Source organism: Andrographis paniculata, unplaced genomic scaffold (assembly GCF_009805555.1).
Source record: "Andrographis paniculata isolate CXL003 unplaced genomic scaffold, ASM980555v1 Contig95END, whole genome shotgun sequence".
Classification (NCBI taxonomy): Eukaryota; Viridiplantae; Streptophyta; class Magnoliopsida; order Lamiales; family Acanthaceae; genus Andrographis; species Andrographis paniculata.
In genome coordinates, this window is record NW_026137634.1 from 661,819 (window position 1) to 685,450 (window position 23,632).

The 23,632-nt window shown below is 34.2% G+C and overlaps 4 protein-coding genes across 4 annotated transcripts; 1 reads left to right on the forward strand and 3 right to left on the reverse strand.

Moving 5' to 3' along the window:
- Window positions 1–173: 173 nt before the first annotated feature.
- LOC127243527 (serine hydroxymethyltransferase 3, chloroplastic) lies at window positions 174–4,017 on the forward strand. Its single transcript, XM_051263604.1, has 12 exons — window positions 174–390; window positions 1,234–1,477; window positions 1,568–1,763; window positions 1,849–2,023; window positions 2,118–2,235; window positions 2,319–2,431; window positions 2,506–2,628; window positions 2,729–2,833; window positions 2,939–3,025; window positions 3,097–3,204; window positions 3,291–3,363; window positions 3,457–4,017. The coding sequence occupies exons 2-12, from the start codon at window positions 1,264–1,266 to the stop codon at window positions 3,729–3,731; spliced, it is 1,587 nt and encodes a 528-aa protein (XP_051119561.1). The 5' UTR covers window positions 174–390; window positions 1,234–1,263; the 3' UTR covers window positions 3,732–4,017.
- A 3,160-nt stretch (window positions 4,018–7,177) lies between these two features.
- Window positions 7,178–8,168, reverse strand: LOC127243672 (abscisic acid receptor PYL2-like). Its single transcript, XM_051263805.1, has one exon. It carries the CDS (start codon window positions 7,980–7,982, stop codon window positions 7,407–7,409), a length of 576 nt encoding a protein of 191 aa, XP_051119762.1. The 5' UTR covers window positions 7,983–8,168; the 3' UTR covers window positions 7,178–7,406.
- A 2,612-nt stretch (window positions 8,169–10,780) lies between these two features.
- LOC127243420 (uncharacterized protein ycf36) lies at window positions 10,781–12,361 on the reverse strand. The gene is made up of 4 exons (XM_051263424.1): window positions 11,523–12,361; window positions 11,384–11,412; window positions 11,239–11,295; window positions 10,781–11,149 (listed from the first exon to the last, which is right to left on the reverse strand). The coding sequence occupies exons 1-4, from the start codon at window positions 12,046–12,048 to the stop codon at window positions 10,907–10,909; spliced, it is 855 nt and encodes a 284-aa protein (XP_051119381.1). The 5' UTR covers window positions 12,049–12,361; the 3' UTR covers window positions 10,781–10,906.
- A 143-nt stretch (window positions 12,362–12,504) lies between these two features.
- Window positions 12,505–19,886, reverse strand: LOC127243421 (serine/threonine-protein kinase EDR1). Its single transcript, XM_051263425.1, has 13 exons — window positions 19,246–19,886; window positions 17,765–18,205; window positions 17,316–17,419; window positions 15,610–16,490; window positions 15,257–15,297; window positions 14,897–14,965; window positions 14,669–14,769; window positions 14,128–14,206; window positions 13,932–14,030; window positions 13,764–13,832; window positions 13,529–13,578; window positions 13,263–13,439; window positions 12,505–13,148 (listed from the first exon to the last, which is right to left on the reverse strand). The coding sequence occupies exons 1-13, from the start codon at window positions 19,612–19,614 to the stop codon at window positions 13,046–13,048; spliced, it is 2,583 nt and encodes an 860-aa protein (XP_051119382.1). The 5' UTR covers window positions 19,615–19,886; the 3' UTR covers window positions 12,505–13,045.
- Between the last annotated feature and the right edge of the window lie 3,746 nt (window positions 19,887–23,632).

Here is a 23,632-nt window from a genome sequence, read left to right on the forward strand (position 1 = left end):
TTTATTTGAAGATTACATTAATTATTTTTCTTTTAAATATAAAATGTACAATAAAATCTAGGGTTTGTTTCCTTTAATTCAAATCTAAAATTTTCACAATTTAAATTCTATTTTTTTATTTTATAAAATATTTCATTATACATGGTTTCAATACTAAAATCAAAATTGTTCGAAATACATACCAATAAATTATAGTGCTTTCTCTTTTCCCCAACCTTCAAAAATAAAACTTTGCAACGCACGGACAGGTCCATTAGGTTTTTGTAAGGGTTTTGTCGGCCGTTTTTGGTCGGAGAAGAGCGCAAAAGCCTGAGCGGAGCTTGGTAATTGAAATAAGGAAACAGAAATCGTTCTTCTCACCCAACCGAACGAGAGATTGAAAATTTTACTGTAAGTTTTCTGTTTCTCCTCGTGAGTTATGGTTTAGGCCGTGTCCGTTATTGAGTGTTTCAATGAATTGGAGAACTCTCCTTGTCTGCTCCAGTTTTGTTTGCCACTTCAGAGTTTTATGCTCTGTTATCTGCTTCTTTTTTGTAAAGAAATTCTCAAGCCTGTTTTGGGTTGGATAATTATGCCTTCAACTTGTTTTTCGATAAAAACATAAATGAAAAATTAAAGCTTTCGAATCAAGGGGTTTCCTTTTGTTTCAAAGTTTTTTGGGCTGCATCACTTGAGTTAAAATTTGTATATGCTTATTTGATTTTTATTTAGAGAGTGATTGTTTTGGGCTGAATTGGGTGTTTCAAAATTTTCTCTTTTTAAGTTAGTTCTGACCCGTAGCGTTTAATTATTTTGTAAGTATATGCAGTGTTGTTAACTTTTTGGTTTTGCATTATATTTAATTTTGCAGCAGTGCTTTGAGGTTGTAAAGACCTGTTTATGGAACATACTTGGATGTAAATATCTGGAATGGCTTATATTTTCCTTAATTTTGCAGCAGTGCTCATGATTTTTTGTTCCTGTTATGATGTTATAACATGTAATATTTTGAACAGTTTTCCATGTTCAGCTGCAGTTTGGTGTTTTACTGCATGATGTGATTAAAGCTTACTTGTGTATTCTTTATTTTGATGTTCATCTTAGCTAATTACTTTATCTTGAACAAGTACCTCTGGTTAAGCTTGGATGGATTACCTGCATGATTATCTGATTTCAAATGATTCTAATCTCATCCTCGTTTGTTTGTGTAGATTGGTTTGTGTTTCAATTATTTCAATATATACTTGTTGGCAGGTACCACTTTGAAGTAGAGTAAGGGAGACAATGCAGGCTTGCAGTGGATCTGCCACAATGAGCTCTATTCAACAACCATTTGGGATCAATGGCTCAATGTATCCTTCCAAATGGGTTGGAATTGGGGGCAGCCAAAACATGAAAGTGAGTTCGGTGAAGCCTTTTCGATCGTTGAAAATAGAAGGGAGCTTAAGCACTGGCAGGACAATGTCTTCCACATCTGTTCCTAAATCAGAAATTGGAGGTAGAAACTGTTGTGATATGAGAATGTATGCTATTACTCAATTTGATTGTTCTTTGCACATGTTGATCTCATGTAATTTGAGATAAATAGGTTCTGGAAGCAGCTTTGTGGACTATGGCTTGGCTGAAGCTGATCCTGAAGTTCAAGCCATTATTGACAGTGAGAAGAATCGTCAATTCAGAAGCTTGGAGCTTATTGCTTCTGAAAATTTTACCTCTCGAGCAGTTATGGAGGCTGTTGGTTCTTGCCTCACTAATAAGTATTCTGAAGGACTACCTGGAAAAAGGTATTCGGTGTCTTATAAATTCAAGACTGGCATTGAATCAAAGTCTTGTGTTATGTATTATTTCGTTTCTTTTTTCTTGGCTTAGGTATTATGGTGGCAACGAGCACATTGATGAACTTGAGATCCTTTGTCAAAAGAGGGCTCTTGCGGCATTTAATTTGGATGAAAACAAATGGGGTGTAAATGTGCAGCCATTATCTGGTTCTCCGGCTAATTTTGAGGTCTACACTGCAATTCTCAATCCACATGACCGCATAATGGTAAACACATTGTTGTCTTTTCTGGCTGTTTAAGTCGATGCACTGAATATCTATTTGGAACGATGATTATTTGGTTGGGTTTTGAATTGATTAGGGCTTGGATTTACCTCATGGTGGACACTTGTCACATGGGTTCATGACACCAAAGAGGCGGGTGTCGGGCACATCTATATATTTTGAATCAATGCCTTATCGACTGGACGAGTCTACAGGTTTTTCACTTTGCTACAAAATATTTAAGAAGTTAAAAAAAAGAAGCAAATTTTTACTTTTAACTAATTAAACTGTTGTGCAGGTCTTGTTGACTACGATATGCTTGAGAAAACTGCGACCCTGTTTCGCCCTAAACTTATTATTGCCGGTGCTAGTGCTTATCCTCGGGATTTTGACTATCCTCGTATGAGAAAGGTAAACTTATAAAGTGTCTTGCCTCACGTACTTTTGATATTCTAATGCTTTTATCCTCCTGTTTTACATTGAAGATTGCCGATGCTGTCGGTGCATTTCTCATGATGGATATGGCTCATATAAGTGGACTTGTCTCTGCGTCCGTCGTTGCTAATCCTTTCGAGTATTGTGACATCGTAACAACTACCACACACAAGGTTAATCTTGATTACATAATATTTATGGACTCTTTGTGTTTGCTAGTTGAGTTGTTGACGCCATTCGGCTCTGTGGTTATGATGTCGGCATTTTCTTCAGTCTCTCAGGGGACCCAGAGGTGGAATGATCTTTTTTAAGAAGGATCCTGTTCTTGGAGTCGAATTGGAATCAGCCATCAACAATGCCGTCTTTCCAGGTCTACAGGTCTGAGCTATTCTTGAGATTTCTCTAACAAATACAATCTGAATTTCGATAGCTCAACTCTTGATTTCTGTAAATTTATGCAAACTTTTGGTTCTGTCTATGCAGGGAGGTCCGCATAATCACACAATCGGTGGCCTTGCCGTTTGTCTAAAGCACGCCAAATCACCGGAGTTCAAGGCTTATCAAAACAAGGTATAATCGATCACTATATTTGTTCCCTCCTCTCTATTCGATTACATTAATTCTACTGATTTATCCTATAGGTGGTCTCTAATTGCCGAGCTCTGGCAAGTAGGCTAATGGAGTTAGGATACAAACTGGTCTCCGGAGGAAGCGATAATCATTTAGTTCTCGTGGATCTTCGTCCCATGGTGAGCATTTTAGGACCATTCTTGTTCAATGATTTTATCCATTTCCATAATTTAGCTAATCAATCGACTTTCTTATACCTTCCCAGGGCATTGATGGTGCTAGAGTTGAGAAAATCCTAGATATGGCGTCGATCACACTCAATAAGAACTCCACACCAGGTTCGCGAACCGTAAACCATTATTTCACCCGATATAGACTATGGATAAACTTCATGACCTTTTTGAAGCTCCATTGTATTTTTTATCTTACAGGCGACAAAAGTGCGCTAGTGCCCGGTGGCATTCGAATAGGCTCTCCTGCAATGACGACGAGAGGTTTTGGCGAGAAGGAATTCGTGGCAGTCGCAGATTTCATAGACGAGGGCGTCCAGATGGCTCTGGAAGCAAAGAAGTCTGTTTCGGGCACCAAGCTTCAAGACTTCATGAATTTCGTGACCTCTCCCGACTTTCCATTGCTCGGGAAGGTGAAGGATCTGCAATCAAGAGTCGAAGCATTGGCAACCCAGTTCCCGATACCCGGGCTGTGAGCGACGCCGCGATGCTGAAAAATGGATCGATGTGGTTTAACTGGTTGGAGTTTATTATTGCAATGTTTTTGGTGGATTGGGACAAAAGTTTTGCTCCGAGGAAACACCAGAAAAGCTTAACAAGAGAAAGGTTAGCTTGCAATGACTGCAAAGCATAGTTGAGTTCGATTATTTTTATTTTGCTAAGATATATATATATATATATATATATATTTATCGGGTGAATAAAATTATTGAGCAGCGTTCCGATAATATTTTAAATATTATACTGGCTTTGTTTCACTTACTGTTTTTGTTTTTTAATTTTTTAATTTTAGTCTTAGTCACTTTTTATGTCATTTGTTTTTTTTAAAAAAAATTATATATTTTAATCTTATTTTAAATTTTTTAATATATATTTTTTAATTTTAATTTTACTAATGAATTAATTTAATTTTAATTTAAAATTATTAGTTTTATTATATTTTTTTAATTTATATATATTTAAATTTAAAATTATTTTTGTTATAATATAATTATATTTACTAATATATTTTAAGTTATCTACTGATTATATTTTTTTAAAAAATTTGTTTCTAGAATAGTAAATGAGATACTATATTGAGATCGGAGAGAATAATAGTCAATAAATAAAATATAAAATAATAGTACAAAATTTGTATTAATATAATATAAATATACAACAAATATAGCACACGGAGTAAAAGAAAATGATAAAAATATAAAAATAGCGGGGAATATTTATTATAAATAAATATTAAATAATTAAATGTTAATATTTCAATTTTGTCAAAATTAGTAATATAAATTTACAGGTAGAAAAAAAATAAAAATATATATGAGTAAATTTGAGAAAAAGAATATAAATAACAGATAAAAGGAGAGATTTTTTATATTTTATTTTAAAAATGAATATAACTTGAAATAATAAAATAATCTTAATAAAATTAATGTGAATTTAAGCTTGAATGATGGTAATACTTGTTTGAAATTTGAGTTATATATAAAGATTAAAGAGCAAGTGGAGAGCAAAGCTATAAATGGAGTGGGCCAACAAGTTTGCAGCTTTGCATAGGAAAAATGTCAACTTAAAATTGAATGAACGGATAAACCATCATATATAATAAACTCAACCATTTTGATATAAATATGTCAAATAATTTTATTTAGTAGGCTCCGATTGGTCCAAAGATTGCAGTACTAAGTTAGCCAGTGAATTAAATAATGAAGAGATATAAATAAATAATATATATAGGGACGAAGGGAAGTGCAATAAATCCTAGAATTTTTTTATATATATATATATATACACATTTTCGTTTTTGTTTATTATCTAAATTTATAGTTATTTTTATTACAGAAAGTGCTATTATTTCGTACAATGACAACAAAACTCAATAAATAATTAAAATATATATATACAAATGTGTGTTTTGTGTATATATAATAATACATATATATTACTACTATTTTGGTTGGTCCAATCAATATTGTATATAGTTTGTTGAACCATTTTCACAAGCAACTAGATACCCTCAATTCAATATAATATTAAGCCACTATTTAGAGAGAGTATTTGAAAGTTAATCATTTTCCAAAACATGTTGCATTCTATACTTTATTTATTTATTTAAAATATTATACTTTTCTTTCTGCTATCTATTTATCAGTTTATATTTTCCAAGCATATTTTAGAATATTATTACATATTATATATATATATATAAATAATGCAATAGAATAATAAAAAGTTTTTTTTTTTTTTTTTCTTTACCCCTAGTAACTAATTATTTTTAATGTCTTTTCTGGCATTCTTGAAATAATCTATTTAAGTGTATGAATATCTTCTATTTAAGTGTAAATTACAATTACTCAAAATTGAATACATTAATTTTTGACAGACCAAAATGTCAAAATATCATATATGATATTTATTTACATCAAATCTTATTAATATAATCTAAAAAATCACCATAGACTCATTGTATAATTTATAGAAATGACTAGAAAGTAGAAAGTATCATAGTTACCATGCATTGGATTTCATGCCCAATCAAAATGTACACTACAATGATGGTGGTGGTGGTGGTGGTGGTGGTGATGGTGTCACATGGCTTTAGCAACCTATAGCTCATCATCATCATCATCAATTTCCATTCGAGTGTGAGTTGACATTATTGAAAAGTTCAAAAATTTTCTTGCAAGTTGCTCACCTACTTGTATTTTCATAAATAGTATGTGTGTTTGTATACATTATCTATTTGTGTGTGTGTGTGTTTTTTTGCTAAAAAGCATGATCCCCTTTCCTATATCCTTTCTTCACACCACATAAATAAAGCAAGCATCATGAATCAATTAAATAAAAGAAGTGAGGGGGAGGGGGGGTTTGAAAAAGAAAATCCAAGAATCCCTACAACTTGCTTACCCTCTTTCTCTCTCTCTCTCTATATATAGACACATATGTATGTACATATTTCTGTGGGGGTGGGTAGGAGGATAGCAGTAAATTATGAAATCAAACTAATTATAGGACAAGAAAAATGAACAAAAAGACAAAAGACCCTTTTATGTGGAAGTATGAATGTATTAACTAGTTTTCTCATCAGTTTCAATTTTCAAAGTGAATGCCAAGAAATGGTCCAAGATATACACACTCAGACCAGAAACATATATGTATGTACATCCCAGTTTTTGTGTGTGTATATGTATAATGTATGTATGTATAGTAGATGGTATTTTTATATTTTGGTAAAAAGAAAAAAAAGTCAAAATGGTGATGTGTATTCTAAATAAACAGCTAGCTAGCATTGAATTCTATAGAATGCAAATGAGCAGTCCTTTACATGGCATTTGCTGTAGAAACCATTAATAGCCCACCCCCACTTATTCTCCTTGCAACTTGCACACATTTTTTATACACCCACAAAAAAATTTAAAAAAAAAAGGAAAAAGAAAAAAAAGAAACCAAAATTTGTTACATCTAAACATATCACATCCAAATGAAAGAACAGAGAAACAAGAACTGGATCCAATCAAAACACAGCCAAACCAAATAAGATTCATATATATATATATAGAGAGAGAGAGAGAGACACACACACACACATAATGACATTAGCAAACATATCATAATGGACTAACTGCAACACAGATGTTGAAATTGATTGCTACAAACAATCCTGATAAAGAAAACAGCCAGATTTGACCCCTACAGCAAAACATATCTATTGATGATGCACAGCAGAAGAAGAAGTAAAGAAACATTGATCACCAAAATCACTCTTCTTTTTCTAGCCAAAAATGAATCATGAGTATTTGTATAATGGAGGTAGCTGCAATTATAAGCACACACAGACACAGCCAAGAAACACATGATAAAGAAATGAAAACTATTCTATTCAACAACTGCAATTATTGCAAAGTAATCTCAAATTGCATTATGATGAAAGTAACCCTTGTAACTCAAAAATAATCAGAGCTTATCATCAATGGAAAACAACAATCACCAATTTCAATTTCAAGCTTCACCCACACAGTCATTGTATTTGTATACCTGAAGATCGATCAGAGTTCAGATCCATTCATCCTCTGCTGCGTCGTTTCTCAAACCTAGGGCTTGCAATTTTCCAACAATCGAAGAGTTTTACCACCAAATTAGCTCCAAAATCGATCCATTCATCGTTCCCCTTGCTTGCTGGATGTTGCCACAGCCCCAAGCTTCTGGAGATTCAATTTCACAACGGTATCTGTAAACATTTTGGTATCTTCGCCGGTATTCCCCTCAGGTATATCCACAATATACGATTCCAACACAATCGTGTAGGTTTTTCCATCCTCGTCGAATTGATTCACGGAAGTTACCGATCGGTAGTTGTTGAGGCGATGCTCGCCGCCGACGACGCGGAAGCTGAGTATGTGCCTCTCGTCGTCGAGGATCTCGAGCCTCTCGGTGGAGGTGGAGGCTGGGAGACCGGAGACTACAGTGAGCTCGCGGATGGTTCCGACGCCGCCGTCGCCGGTGATGGTGCAGCTCTTGATGAAGTGCTTGTAGCGCTGGGGATTGTCGAAGCGGCGGACGAGCGGCCAGACGGCGTCGGCGGGGGCGTCGATGCGCTGGGAGATGAGAGAAGTGCATGTGTTGGGCAATGCGTCGAAGGTGTGGTGCGCGCGGATGAGAGGGTCGAGGCGCGCCAATTCCTGCGGCGTTAGCCCCAACTCCATCTCCATCTCCATTATCCTCCTCCCCTCCATCGACAAACAGCTCAGATTCAAATTCAATTTGGTATTGATGAAGTTGAAGTTGGAAAAGACGAACACAAAATGCAAGACACTCACTGCCAAATGCCAATGGTGGATTTATGAAGGAGGAACAGCTACATAGAAAACCAAGGACCAACTATTATATATATATATATACACACACGCCTAGAGAGACCCCCCCCCCCCCCCCCCCCCCCTCTCTCTCTCTCTCTCTCTCTATATATATATAAGTTAAATAAAATAGACAGTTCTTCGCGAAGAAGGAAAAATATAAATATACAAAAAATGAAAAATTACAGTATTTAATTAAAATAATAAGTGAATAATATAATGTCTATATATTCTAAACATATTCTAAAAATTAATACAAAGTTCACTTATATATATATATATATATAGTCATTAAGTCTCTATTCATTTTAAATTTTTTACTATATTATCTTTACTAGTACTTTTTATTTTTTATTTATGAAATAGTAATATATTCTACTTATTGTTTAAATTAATAATTTAAATTAAAATTTAGAAAAGTTCATCGAGTAAGTACACCTTAATTTTATTTTTATTCTGATTATTAATATAATATTCATACATAATACAAATTAAGAGAAAAAAATAAAATAAAAATACCTATTAATATTGTATAAAAAATAAAATGAATTTGTATAAAATATTATTAAAAAAATGTAAAAATATTTAAATTAAGGATAATAACACAAAATAAAAAACAATACTTTATCAAGTAGTATTAAATAATGATACATAAGCATATTTTTATATAAAAAAGTTGTTATAGTTAATAAAAAAAGAATGATACTATTGTTTATAAATACTATTATCTCATTATTAATATAATAATTTATTTATTTTTTTTAGTAGATTTAATGAATAATAGCATTCTATTTAGAGTCAAGAGTGGATATAAAATAAATAATAAAAGATAATTTTACTTTTATTATTATAAAATTAAAAAGAATATTGTAATGGTATTCACACAATTATAGTAAAAATATGAAAATAATATTTTTATAGAACGAAGATCACAATAATTATTTTTAAAACCAAAACTATTATTTTAAGATGGATAAAAATCCGTAATACAAATGTATTATGATGGATCGAGTATTAAAATAACTCTAATCAAAATCATAAGTTGTCGAAGTCATTGTTTATTTGGTTGTTATTTTAAATGGTTTTAAATAAGATGATAGTTTAAATTTTTATTTAAATAGTATTTTTGATATAATATTTTATTAAAATTAATATATTTAATTTTGAAAGTAATAAATAAATAAAATTCCTTCTACTCAAAGCAACTTGTTGGAAAAATATATTGATTGTTCATGAATAAATGGGGTGGGATACTTTTGGTGGGATTGTACCATGATGATGTTATTGGACTAAAAATAGAAACAAAGACAAGTTTGGATGGACATCAGGACAATAACCTTTCTATTATTAGAATGTAGCTTTGGATAAGCAAAATTCTGTATTCCATATATATGCATGCATTAAGCCTTAAGGTGGAAATGAAGAGGTTCAAATAAAAAATTTATTATTTTATATTCCAATTGTTATATTAAATGTCTATTTACATCATACTTTATATATTTTTTTAATTCAATTGTTAATTGTTTTTAAAACAATTAAAAAAACATCAAAACATATAAGAACAAGTCCAATTTTTCAATCAATTAGAAAATATGTATATTCTAATATAAACTATTAAAAAATATATATATTCATCGACACTAATCCATTCCCTTGATATAAAATAGTCTATTATGTAGTAATAAATTTGTTTTTCTTAAAATAATGCAATCTTAATTAATCAGTAATTTTTGCAAACCTCAATTATACTACTCCCTCCGTCCCGGAACTAAATATCTATTTGCTTTTTGCACGTAGTTTTAGAAATATTAGTATTATATTAGGATAAAGTAGAAATAAAGTAGAAATAACTAAAATAACCTTATTAGTGTGTGTGATATAAATGTAATGACATTTGTGTAATATATTGTAAGTTACAAGGGTATTTGTAACGTTAGGTAGATAGTACAGTTACTGAAAAAGAAAATGGATACTTTGTTATGGGAGAGACTAAAATGAAAAAAATGGATACTTTGTTATGGGACGGAGGGAGTATTTTTTTTTAATATATAATTAATATTACATTCAAATTATAATTAAAAAAAATAAGGAATAAATAGTGTATTTGTTTAATATTTTAACTTGAAGCATTTCATTTGTTCGAACTAATTTTATCTTTTATTTGGACAAAAATACTATCAAATAATGTTATTTTAATATAAAAATAAATGAATAAAAAATAAAGTAAAAATATTATAAAATATTTATTAAAAAATTGATAAAAAATATAGTGGGATAAACTGAAAAAAATAGTATTTTTTATTTTATTATTTGTTAAAATAGAAATAATAAAATTATACATGGATAAACTTGTTTAAAGAAATAGTAGAATTACTTTATCTATATATTCTCTGTATATTGTATATAAGTATATATTAAATTTTTATTTTAAATTTTTAATAAAAATATGAATTTTATTGTGCAGTATTAATATATATTGTGTTTCTTCTATATTGTGAATTACCAACAACATATGTATTTTTAAAACAAAAAATTAATAAAAATAAAAAATTTAAATAGACATGAGGAGGGTTGGTGATCGGTTAGTATAAGACAAAATAAATTGGGATAGTGTAATTTAACCTCACTTTTGTGGAACAAACCCATATTGATTTGAACAAAACCGACACCTACAAGAATAACACAATCTTTGGAAGCTATACAAATTAAGAAGAAGATATAGTAAGCAAGCACTTACATATATGTAATGTATTATGTCTATACACACACAAATATTTCAGGTCAATCATATACATACATATATATTATTGAACAAGAGTTTGATCGCCGCAGAAAGCATCCGGCTCGAAGTTTCTTGCAGCCTCGTCGTTGTAAACTCCCGGTATGGCTCTTCTGTGATCACTTGAAATTGAAAAGGATGCATTCTTCAGGCCAACATTGCTGTTATTGTTGTTGTCGTCGGAGTTTACAAGGAGGACTATGCAGATGAGCAATGATATGCCGAGGACGACCAGGCTGTTCTTTAATCTGCCCAGCACCGGCTTCACCTATATATATATATAGACATAAATTAATGGAGGACGACGAGAATGTAGTCATGTGAGGAAGTGATGAGTTAGTTCGGTGCAGTGCTTACAGAGAATGAACCAAGAAGCCTATCGCGAGCCAATACTTCTGCAGTCTTTACCCATATCTATATTATATACAATTAAAAATAAATCATTGAATCAAATTGAATGGATGAATGAGGGAGGGGGCGTGGCGTGGCGTTGGAGACTAACCTGCCCGTCATACCATCCTGTTTCTTCATCTGAAACAAACCAAACCAAATCACTCCGTTTCACTTACTACTACTCAGTAATGGAATGGAATGGAGATAAAAAAAATAAAAAATTAGAAAGAGTATATTAGTATTAATACATTCGACGGTGGCGCTGAGGAGGCGATTGCCGACGTAAGCCCAGCCGAGGTACATCCTGACGACGGCGAGAATGGCGACGAAAAGGCCGCTGGAGGCGGCGCCCAAGGCGAGGCTCAAGGGTTCGTGGGATTTGGACCCGACCCACGACACAGGGAGCCCCACAAAGAGGGCGAAGAAAGCGCCCGTGGCGAAGAGCCTGGAGCAGTACTCCACCAGGTCGGCCGAGGCCCATGAGAACGGGAACGAATCCGCCAGTGCCTCGTACTCCTTCATCGGCTGCTGATCCACCGGCACCGGGCACTCTGTTTCTGGCCTGTTCTTGAACGACGACCACAACCGCCGCCGCCGCCGATCATCATGATACTTAGATTTGGGGATTAGGGTTAGGGTGGAGTGCCAGTGGCTGCTTCTGCTGGAGAAGGAGGACGATGAATATGGCAATTGTGGTGGTGCTGCTGCTCCTGGCCTTCGATAGAGCAGCAGGTGGTGGAACAAGGTGGAGCTGCTGCCGCTAGAACTGGCCATTTTTTTTTTTCGTTTTGTTTTGTTGTTGGAATAGAATAGAATGGAATGGAATGGAATGGAGGCCGTCTTGATTGATTTTGTTTTTAGATATTTTGCTATTGAAAATATCTGTTAAAAAATCTTACTTATAAAGAAAATGGAAAGTGTTACCAAAAAAGAATACTATCAATGACTAAAGAAGACATGCGTATGCTGATAAAGTGGGGGCGTAGTAGCAAGTAATCCTTTTTTTCCTATTTTGTATTGTTAAATCACAAGCAAAATCAAAAGGAACATACTGAGTTAGGGAGAGAGAGAGCTAAACCAATGAAATAAGCCACCGGAGGAGAGTGGAGATTTGTTTTATACATTCATTATGTCTTTATTTTCATTGGAGGACAAATGCAAGCATGTCAAGGAATGTAAGATAAAAACCCTGCCCTGACTGAGACTGACTCGTACCAGCTACATGCGTGCTTTTTTTCCCTTTTTTTTTTTTTTACTAGTAGGATAATTCATAAACTCAACCCACACTTTCAGCCACTCTCTTTTTGGATGAACCTGTTGAGACCCTTCTTATACACAGTTGCATTTTCCTATGGTCTCAACAAAGATTCAAAAACTCCAATTCTCCACCCCCACCCTTTTTTGCATTTTTTTTTTCATGTTTATTTAAAAGATTCTTACAAATAGAGGAGGACATGAAGAGAAAAAGTCATTGTGTACAATTTTCTCCATCACATCTTAGGCCTTTCACAAGTTAGTCTTTTCTTTTCTTTTTTTGGTTTTTATTCCTTTTTTCTTTCATGAACACTTTTGTGCCCTTTCCTCTTCAGCTTGAGGACAGTTGGTTGCTCAGTTCTGAATTGGCTGTGTAGAGTTCCCACTTCGAATGAACCGACACCCGCCAATGCAGCAACCTTTCTCTCCCTCTATATATAAATTGACATTTACCCAAACTCGTGACTTCAGCTCTCTGGATATCTCTTCTTCATTCCAGATTCGAGCTGCCCTAATTCTAAAACACGGCCCCTTGTGATTTATTTGGTGGAATGCTCAGGCGCTGCAGACTCTTGAGACGGGTAATAATCTGTGCAAATGACGGCCGTGCCTGCGGGTTTCTGCAGAAAAAATAAAAATAAAAAATGCATGGATTAAATTATATTGATACACACATTTGTATATTCCAGGTTACTTATGGAAGATGTGTAGGCTGGGAAGAATTAGAAACTAACCTACTCCAACAGTCACTTATAATCCCTGCCACCAGGGGATCTACGGTAGGCGGGATCTCCAGGTTCCGACCCTGGAAGCCAACAGCTCCAACAACTTGCATTGAGTTCATTCCAGTCCAAGGCACCTTGAGAGAAGCCAGCTCCCACAGTATCACTCCAAAACTATATACATCGGATCTGCCAATTTATTTATAGAGAAAAACTCATCACATAGATGAATTAGAAGCAGCAAAGTAGATCTATGCAGGTAAAGGTAGATAAGATACTTCTCGTTCGATGGTTCGTTTCTCAGGACTTCAGGGGCCATCCATTCTGCCTGCAGGTATCATGAAGACAACTAGTAAGCATACAAAGCCACAATTATAATGTTTGCTCCATTTTCATTTATGACAAACCACCCACCCCACTCCCTTTCCCTTTCTAGCAATGCAGGTTAACTTTCGTAACAGGTAAAATATAACAAACAACAGCTAAATGAAGCTGTGGCTTCAGAGGCATTACCGTTCCAGCTGCGGACTTTGAAGATAGAAAAGTATGGTGTTGTAAGCGTGACATACCAAAGTCGCAAACCTAGCATATTGTTACAGGATAATAGATACATTAGAGGAGAGATCATGTTCATGTTCATGTTCATAATCTAGTATTGCCTCAATGAGAAACTGTACAAACCTTCACAACCCAATTTTTATCAACAAGTAGATTCGGAGTCTTCAAATCTCGATGCACAATGGTGGGATGGCTAGTGTGTAAGTAATTCATTCCCTTGGCCTGCAAAAGATGAGCATATTATCAGAGGTAAAATAAAAATATCAGTGGCAAATGAGAGGAAAAGCATAAAAATAAAAACTTGAAACGAAACCAATACCACATCAAGGGCCATCTTTATTCGCCTTTTTTCATCTATTTGGATATTTGGACGGTGCAAAAGCTTATATAAACTACCCCTGCAAGTGAATAGTAAGTTTTGAGAAGCTATAATATGATAGGAAGAAAATGATCCTCAGGACAATGTATCAACTTCTAATTCTTATTTTAAAAAAAGAGCATAAAGTGAGCAATAAAATAGTTTGAAAACACCTGAAAATGCCAGTTGGTTGAAAGAATTTCACTTACGTTAAACTCTGCCCTTGATTCCGATTATTCCAACTTAAACATTAATCGCTTCTCATTTTATTTTATAATATCTAAAAGAATAAAGATAAAACTCATCATGCATATTATACAAGTGCATAACGGGCTCTACCTAATATGCATGCCCCAAGTAGAATGGGACACTGTAATTTTAACAGAAGCTTCTATTTTCCAGGTAATTGTAAAGAAACTAATGTTATATGAAGCTATATAATGACTTGAGAGCAAATTTTATCAACACATCATACATGCTCAAGTTTGAATATCCGACAAACCTTGGAAGATATTCTGTCAATATGGACATATTTGGGGGTCGTATAACTGCTCCCATAAAAAGAACAACATTTGGATGTCTCAGCCTTAACATGATTTCAACCTGCATCAGGCAACAGGGAGCAGCTGATTAGAATTTAGAAAATGAAAAAATAGATAAACAGAAAGAAACATCTTTCTAGCAGCGAAAGTATAACCATATGGTGAAATGTTAGAATATTAGCATATACCTCACACTTAAACTGGGCAAGAGCATCTCCAGATATATCTTGGTTCATAAACTTCTTTACCGCAACTTCCTGTAATTAAAAGACATTAGATATGCCAATAAAATTGAATATTAATGCAGAAATGCTCCCAATAGTACCAGATGGTTGTGAAGAAACTTGCAAAGAGGATGTTAATATGGACTGGCAACTCATTCTATTGAACACAAAAATAAAACCAAACAATATCCCAACACAACTTCATAGAATCCCACAAATATGGTAAATGCAAGAAGTATATCATAACTCACTAAAAAAACAGTACTAGTAAACTAGTTGATAATTTTATGCAAAGGAATGCAACTATCACAATATATAACCCACCGTGCCATTCCATTCTGCTCGGTAGACCTCACCATATGAGCCTGAAAACAGAAAACACATTGAAATTAAATGATTTACAGCTTATAAGGATTGCCTAAAAGCAAAGGTTAACACAAACAAGAAGGTTTTGAGGTTAATGCATATTAAAAAATGCCAATCTTCACTTAATTAAATAAAATTGTCAAAAATATATGTCAAGATGCAGTTTTTTTCATAGTGCACAGATTTCCAACTCAGGAACAACTGTGTAGACATGAATATTACTGAAACTAAATCTGAAGGAACTTAGAACACCCCCATGATAACAAAACACATTCAATGATGGACAATAAATTTGATGCAGAAATTCATACCTATGCCAATACGTTCACCAATTTGAAGATCTTCCCACAAGATCTCAGCAACTCCATTGAGTACTGGATCAAGTTGCACATTATGGATTCTGTCAATTTCTGGCTGGTCAGTGATGGACATTAGCATAGCCCCCGTATCTCCAGATTGCTCAACATTTTGTCGATAAATGCTAGCACCATTTAAAGAAATCACATCATGACTAACTCTGACATTTTGCTCCCCTGGAGCAGTGGTAGTCAAATTTTGTCTTTCAGCATCCAGGTGAAACAGCTGTGTTCCCAAACCTTCAGGAAGTGGCCTTTCACTGCCACTATATGCCATGCTTAATTGCTGCAATCCACTGAAAGGTAAGAGAGAATGATTTGTCTCTCCATGGTACGGATCAAATAGCCTCTCTCTTCTCACTAGTCCACTTCTTTCCTGTGCGTCTTCTTCCATAAAATCATGAGGACCTACATCTGGAAGGAAATCCTTGCCTGTTGAGTCAGAACTCTTTGGATGCAGTACAGGGACTTCTTCAAATGACGGTTCCTTGGTATTACTTGTAGAGTAACTATAAGTACCTCCACTCTCAGATTCTTGTCTGGTTGACTTTTTCTTTGCGGCGTGCAATGATGCTTCAGATGGTTTCCATGGAGTGAGATCAGCATCTCCAACATCATGCTCCATCTTCCTTGCCGGCATTTTCCTTCCTACCCGCCTTGCACTAGCAGATGATTCTGAGCTCAAAATACTTGCACTGTGAGTTTCAATCAAGTTGGGTATCCCTGAAATCGTAGGAATATTTCTGGTATCTAAACCAAAACTCTGACAATGACCAGACGGCACCTCAGCAGGAATGAGTGTGCCTGGAGCACCCATGAGATCGATAATATACTCGCTGCACCAGTTACAGGAATAGTTTAATTATTTTTATAAATGTTCACCAAAGATGTAGAGTAAGTCCAAAAATAGTAACTAAAGAAATGGGGACCAAGGGTAGTATTAAGGAAAAAATATTGCAACCGTACAAAAGACCTGTTAGAGATAAATATCAAAGAACTATAGAACAACAATTGGATCAGTATGCCACGAGAATTCCATTTAAAGATTAAACCTGAGCAGCAAGATGTCCGGATTCTAGGATTCACTTAACACTATTAGTTCAAACACCAAATTTGACAATTCTAACCGGATGAAGTGCTCATAGCAGGAGAGTGCTAATGAACTATTTTCCACTTTTGCAACTTCCAAATGATTGTGAGCAGTGTTGTATTTGGTAACATGTTGGGAAACATGAAGCACATGGCCTGTAACAAATTTAATAATGATTGTAGTGGATTTTTTTTTGGTTTTCGAGGCTATATTCTTTCAAAAGAAGAAACAGACACCCTACAATCTTTAATGGAAACAAATAAAGTAGCTTAAAAAATGGTTGAAATACACAATCTCATGGATGGAACCATAAGGGATCAATGATACAGCTTGAGCTGAAAAAGGCTACGAGCGGAGCTAAATGTGTTGCATTATCGTGATTCATACAGATGAGACAGAGAGAGAGAGAGGAGTTTAGTGATGGTAATTAAAAACCAACTAGTGGGAAAAGTTTAACCAGCTAAAATGCACACAACCACCACAACCAAACAAGATACTCATGAAATCAGACACGTAAAAACAGCATTGAGAGATCAAATATATAAAAGGTAAAACAAAAGCAAGTCCGTACCTTCCATCATCCAATTTAATCAAATTCACAGCTCCTTCATCAGTGCCTGTATAATAACTTCCTCTGACAAGCTTACATGGAAGGTTAATCATGTCCGCAAGTACCTATAAACAACCATTCAACTAAATGATCAGAAATCCATTTTTCTGGTAGGTATGAAGTGACCATGACATACAGCACATAAAGGGAGAAGCAGGTCAGTAAGGTGTTCATATTGAGATATAGGCTTCTCACAAACATGGAGAACATTGAATTATCAGGCTTCAACAATATGTTATGAGGCTAATGAGCTACCTATAAATAGTAAACAAATTCATATAAACTATCTTCAATAAATGATATCACATCATACAGTAACAGACTAACAGGTCTACTTGATTACAATGGAAACAATATATTTTATATCAGCAGATATTGAACCAAACATAACAAACAACAGTTCTTATTACCTTAAAAAGTAAGGCCCTTTGACGTGAATGCCCAATATCAAGAGAACCAAGTGGAAGAACAATTGTATTCAAATAAATTCTTAATTCACGATTTCTGGCTTTCCATCTCCTGAACATTTCTTCAACATCACTCACTGGTCCTCCCATTCTTTGAACAATGAGCTCAGCAATTTTTTGAACTAGAAAACTCGTATTCAAGGTCTTATCCAAAGCATGACATTCCATGGACATATACCGTACTCTTTCCTCAAGTTTCCGAAGTTCTACATCAACTGTACGATTCACTAAAACAACCTCACAACCAATATCATCCATTGGTGAAATGGACTCAAGTTCTACAAGCGATGGCATCTTTGCTTGTACCACCAAATTTGAGTCTATTCCAAACACATCATAGAATCCATCTACTACTTTCTCATCATAATTTACAACATTAGAACTCTGCATCACAGGAAGGAAGATATTCAGCAACTGTTTAAAAACTTAAAAGTGATTCACGTACACAGAGAGAGAGAGACAATAAAGAAAAAAGAAAAGAAAAAAGCACTTTATTTTTGACAGTTTTTTGATGGAATGGTTATGAGATTACAGGGAAACCACAATATATAAGTGATGTGCCACTTTACTTGTTTAATTTGCTTCATATTGCCCTAGATCTATATTGCTGTTAGCATGTCAAAGGCTCTATTTCAAATGAATACCTAACAGTACACATCAGTGCTGTTTTAAAATATATTGACCCTCAAATGTAACCACCAGTTCCACTTGAAAATCAAATAAACTTGACCTACTGCCAATGTTTAAGAGAAGCAAACACGCAGCATTTTAGAATCCAAGCAGTTACAGGCAAACCTTCACCAGAACTTGGATTCATTAATTATAAAGGCCGAATTATTAAGCTTCTCTGTCAATGTACATAGTATATAGTCATTGGTATGTGTATGCCTGTCAATTGTGTAATCAAGCATGATCATGTATTGCAAAAATGATTGTCTATCATAAAATGTAAATTGCAGTTTTGTGGCATGTCAGTCAATTGCCTAATGAAGAATAACAGCATGATGCACAAATCACTGTTTTCATAAGAACTATAGGTATTGACACCATTTCATCATTCACTAACTATTTCTGGAATATTTAGGTTATAAAATACCACTACTCAGCATCCAAACCCCGCACACAACAGACTGTCGAATGAGAAATTCTTACAAACTAGTGTAACGACAATTCAAGAGAATTAAAGTTTTACCTAACATGATTGCCCAAAATAAGGTACAAGCTAAAACCATCATTACATGTAAAACACAATCAATTTGGCGCAGGGCAGGGCAGGGCAGGGCAGGGCAGCGCAAAATCAAAATAGTTAACCGGAAATTAAAATCACCCACTCATCAGATCTCCACTAAACAGATATATGCAATGAATTGAAACCCGAAATCTCAAAATAGGCAGGCATAAATTATCAGGAAGAGCTACTTTACCCAATATCGGAGCGACATAAATTCCGCAAGGTTCTGAGAAGGCAGGCGGCCAAGGCTAATCTGCTTGGCAGCGTTGATTTGTGCGGTTTCAGGGTCAACGCAGCTTTGACCTTGATCTGAAACGCTAATTGCCAGCGCCAATTGCATTTGGAACTCCTCCTCGAAGTAATTGAAATTGCCGCTGGTCGATCTCTCATTCTCCGACGACGAAGCCGGCGGAGGCAAATCAGAGGGCGACGAAGGCGAGGATGAGGTCGATGGCACCGACGGCGCTGTCTGCGGAGATGGATCGAGCGGCGGCGGCGGCCTGCCGTGTTGATGGTGATCGCCGATGTGAAGCTTCCTCAACAAGTGTTTCACCTTGGACATTTTCGCCGTCTCTCATCGATCGGAACGCGGAAAAAAGCGATTAACCCCAAGGAGAATCAGAAACAGGAATCGGATGGATCGGAATTAGGGGAGAGGGGTTGGGAATTGAAAGAAAAGCATGTGATGAAGGCGGTAGTAGGAGCGGTGGGTGGAGAATTGGGGGAGATGCGGTTTTTAGGTTTTTACCTGCGCAGCGCACAAGGGAATGAATGAGGAAAGGAAAGAGGGGAAGGAGGAGTCTTCGTCGTCAAGCTAACGTGCAGAGTCAGTCCCAATAAATTAAATTAACTTAACTTAACTGCTGCTAAATTCCCTCCAACTACGCTTCTTATACACTACACTACAATACAATACAAATCCACTAATCACTACTGGTATTTACTAGTACTAACTAATTACGCTTTTTTAATTAATTAATTAATTATAATTTTTTAGATGATTATTATTATTATTATTAAATATATAATATTTTAAAATATACTTTAGAAAAATGTAAATTATTTGCTTGATTGTTGTGATTTGTGAGAAAATAAAACAAAAAAAAAAAACAAAAAATATATATTCTCTCAGTTTCATAACAATAATCAAACATGAAATTTAAAAAATATTAATACTCCCTCAGTCTCAGGAAAGGTTATCATTTTTCATTTTTATCCGTCGGTTATCATTTCTCAATTTAATAATTGTACTAACCTACTTAACATAATAAATACTTTTTCAACTTATAATATATTACACAAATGTCATTACTTTTATATTACACCGTACTAATAGGAGTATTTTTGTCTTTTTTACTACAATACAATCCAATATAATACTAGTATTCAAAAATCTACGTGCAAAAAACAAACGCTACCATTCCAATGGGACGGATGAAGTATTATATTAATAGTCGGTAAAAAATATGAGTAAAATATATACTCCCTTCGTCCCGCAAGAAAGTTGTCATTTAGTTTTTGCGTCATTATACTTAACATTAAAAATATCCTTATATTTAAATAATTTACTCGACAAATATCATTGTATTTGTATTGTAAGAGACTAATAAACCTATTTTTTTCTTTTTCTCTTGATTTCTACCACATATTGATATAATAATTAATATTTAAAGATCAACACGAAAAAAAGGCAATGACAACCTTCTTGTGGGGCGGAGGGAGTATATCATTTTTTTTATTATTTTTTTGGATGTATTAGTGTAAAAAATAGTGATATTTGTGTAATAATAATGAAAAAAAATATGAATAATTTTTTAGTAATACGAATATTTATGCAAATGAGATTATTATTTTGAGACCGACAAAAATGGTAAATAAAACTATTATATTAGAAATGAGGGAGTATGATTCTTTTTACTCAAAGAAAAAATTTATAAATTCTTCGATTTTGTTTTGTTTGTTATTATTTTTTATTCTATCGAGTCAAATATATATATATATATTTTTTTGAATTGTGTATCAAATTTCTTCTATTTGCATGTTCTTATTTTAAGTGATCGCATCAAATTCATTCAATTTTATTTTATTTTATTTACATATTCACTTTTAAATATAATTTTCAAACTATACAATAATATTAATAATTTTAAAAACGATAATAATAAAATTAGTTTGGTTTTTAAATTGACTGTTATAGTAGTAAATTACAATCAACCATAATCATTACATGAATTTTTTTATCAGAAAGTATAAAGCTAACTTGAGGATATATTGATCAAAAGATTTTTACTAGTTAGCCACCACTTTGAACATATATAAGAAGAACATTCTAAACAAAAATACACATGATAATAATAATGATATTGATATTACAGCAAATTAGTAATGTCGTACACTATTATTAGCTCAATTATTTCTTTGAATGGAGTATTACTAAATATAATTATGGCTATGATATATAATATTATAAATAATAGGAACGATTAGGGTGCTGATTTTTCTAAAAGTAGCATAAAATCTTATTATACACAGTACATGTTGTTTATAACAATGACAGGTGATGTTACTTTATAATTATAGCGAGCGTCCTGTGTAACAGTACGTGGCATGCTGTAATCAAATGGATATGTGTGCCCTATAAGACTACTGTATAACAGTATGCGGTGTGCTGAAATCAAATATTGATTTTTCTGTATAAAACTATGTCATGTGCTATAGTTGTATTATATTAATGTAGACTGTGTGCTGCCGACAGTAACACACCTTGTGTTGCGGTGTGTTGTAGCAGCAGCCTATAAGTAATATATAGTATTTAAAAAACAAAAAACTCCCAACTCATTTTTATTTAAATATTGGAAATTGATTACTTTTTCAAATATATACCCAACTCCAACTCCAACTCCAATGATAGTATATAAATAAAGAATGGCAAGTAGCAGAGCACGCATGCAAAATTAAAGACTGTCAACAAGAAGAAGAAGAAGATTTCCAAGGAAAGCCATCAAGAAATTAAATTGAAGCAGAAGTCCGATATATGTTGCCGTTGCCGTTGCCGATCGAAGGGAAGGGAAGCAAATTTTCTCCTCCCAATAATTCCGATCACCGGAGCTATCCTCCCACCAACAGTAGAATTAGGCCTCGGACGGAGCAGATCACCACCGCCACCGGCAATGTCGACCGGCTCAATTCATTAGAAGTGGAAGAACCAGCCGCTGCTTTCAATGATGCCGAAGAGGAAATAATAAATTTTTCCAGGGAGTGCGACTGTCGTGCGAGGAGTTCCCCACCGATTTGGCGGTGGCGAATTTGAAAATGTTCATACGAATTCTTAACAAAAACAATTATGCAGGTAAAATTATTAAGGTGCCGGACCATCGCCTCCGGGCGATGGCCCAACATATGAAGAAAGAATAGTAAGATCATTATATCGTACGACAACATGGTGGATCATGTGACAAGATGGTGTGAGGAAAGCAACAAGACACCGTTATTCATAGACATTCAAAAATTATTGGCGAAGGCCGCAGAAGCCCAGCCGGAGATACGCGACCAACTGGCCGTGGCCGTAAGACAGGAACACCAAATCCAAATATTTACTCACAGGGCTGGAATAGGGGGCAATGTCGACGGCCAAGGTCCCCGGCTCAAAAGAGAAGAACAGAAAATGCCTTTTCTTATTATTCCCGCGCCTACCAGTCGGAGCCTAAATCGGTAGATTGGGAACCATCGCCACCACAATTGCCATCAATAAAGATCAGGGGAAGAAGCAGTCCGGATTCGACGATTAGGAACAACAGTAAAAATCGTAGGATTTTGATTGTGGAGAGGAATCTGGCTAATAAGGACTTGTCGAGCGCTTCAAAATGCCGTGCAAAGAGCTCGATCATTTTAAAGATTTCCTTACCGAGGAGGAGCTGTCGAAGATGGAGGGTGAAGAGTGCGTCCCCATCGAAGTGGTGGATCCCAAGGGTAGAAAATATGATTCGTACATGAAAAGGAATCAGGTCAAAAACACAGTTTACTACGACATAAGGAGGCCATGGATGCAAATCGTAGAAGACAATGGGTTTATTAGTAAACAATTAATAAGTGTATTAGTAAAAATAATTATTATATAGTAAAACTATTTGTAGATTAAAATAATTAAATAATTTAATTAAAATTAAAATAATTATAAATTTTAAATTTTAAATAGAAATTAAAGTGTATGATTAAATTTAAAAAAAAAATAAATTACATGAAAATTGACGAAAATAAAAAATAAGAACAAATTATATAGGACGAAACTAATTCTATATTTTTATAGAAAATCTTGACTATTGTATTAAAAAAAAAATTCTAAAAATAAAATCGAGCCACAAATTTTCTTAACTAATCCAAAATGGACTCGCAATCCCAGTATTCAGTGGTAGCACTTTTCATGTCATAATATCTACTATCTCGTCATCTTCATCTTCATCTTCATTCTCGTTCTCATCGTCATCGCCATCATCATTATCATCATCATCGCCATCATCATTATCGTCATCGCCATCGTCATCGTCATCATCATCATCATCATCGCATTCATCTTCATCATC